General features: G+C 52.2%; 1 protein-coding gene across 1 annotated transcript in view; it reads left to right on the top strand.

The window, feature by feature from the left end:
• Positions 1–239: 239 nt before the first annotated feature.
• The window catches only part of LOC122546516 (hormone-sensitive lipase-like), a gene marked incomplete at its 5' end in the record, with an annotated part of 8855 nt that continues 8448 nt past the window's right edge, over positions 240–646 (top strand). The window contains one exon of the mRNA XM_043685210.1: positions 240–389. Within this exon, the coding sequence (XP_043541145.1) occupies positions 240–389 (150 nt within the window). The remainder of the gene's footprint in view (positions 390–646) is intronic.

Raw genomic sequence — 646 nt, forward strand, 5'->3', positions numbered from 1 at the left:
GGATAGACACCTGGTACTGCAAGCCAGCAGGTTTCACCCCCCCCCCCCCAGGGGTAGATTGCTGGGACTGTAGTTCCATGGTCTCCTTTTAATGTAGCCTGGGTGAGACGCTGGCTAGTTCAACGTGGGCAGGACCTTTATAGTTTAACTGCCCTGTCCGCTGTGATGTTGTTGATCAATGTGTCTGTCCCCATCCTGTGTTTTATTCACTAACCCTGATTGTTCTGTGCTGACACCAGGACAGTGATGAGCTGAATGAACTCTGCAAAGCCGAGGCACAGCTGGCTCTGGATATCCGCCTGAAAACGAGGAGAGCTCCACGGTCCAAGTTTCTCATTGTTCATTTCCACGGGGGAGGGTTTGTGGCTCAGACCTCCAAGTCCCATGAGGTAAAAAGTTCAGACATCTCTCTGAGTCTGCTGATTCTGGAGTGGAGCGAGATCTAGCTGTGAGGCAGAACAGGCAATCAGGGACTGCACGGGGTTAGATACAGAGTAAAGCTCCCTCTACACTGTCCCCCATCAAACACTCCCAGGACAGAGACAGCACGGGGTTAGATACAGAGTAAAGCTCCCTCTACACTGTCCCCCATCAAACACTCCCAGGACAGAGACAGCACGGGGTTAGATACAGAGTAAAGCTCCCT

Source organism: Chiloscyllium plagiosum, unplaced genomic scaffold (genome assembly GCF_004010195.1).
Source record: "Chiloscyllium plagiosum isolate BGI_BamShark_2017 unplaced genomic scaffold, ASM401019v2 scaf_61407, whole genome shotgun sequence".
NCBI classification, from domain to species: domain Eukaryota; kingdom Metazoa; phylum Chordata; class Chondrichthyes; order Orectolobiformes; family Hemiscylliidae; genus Chiloscyllium; species Chiloscyllium plagiosum.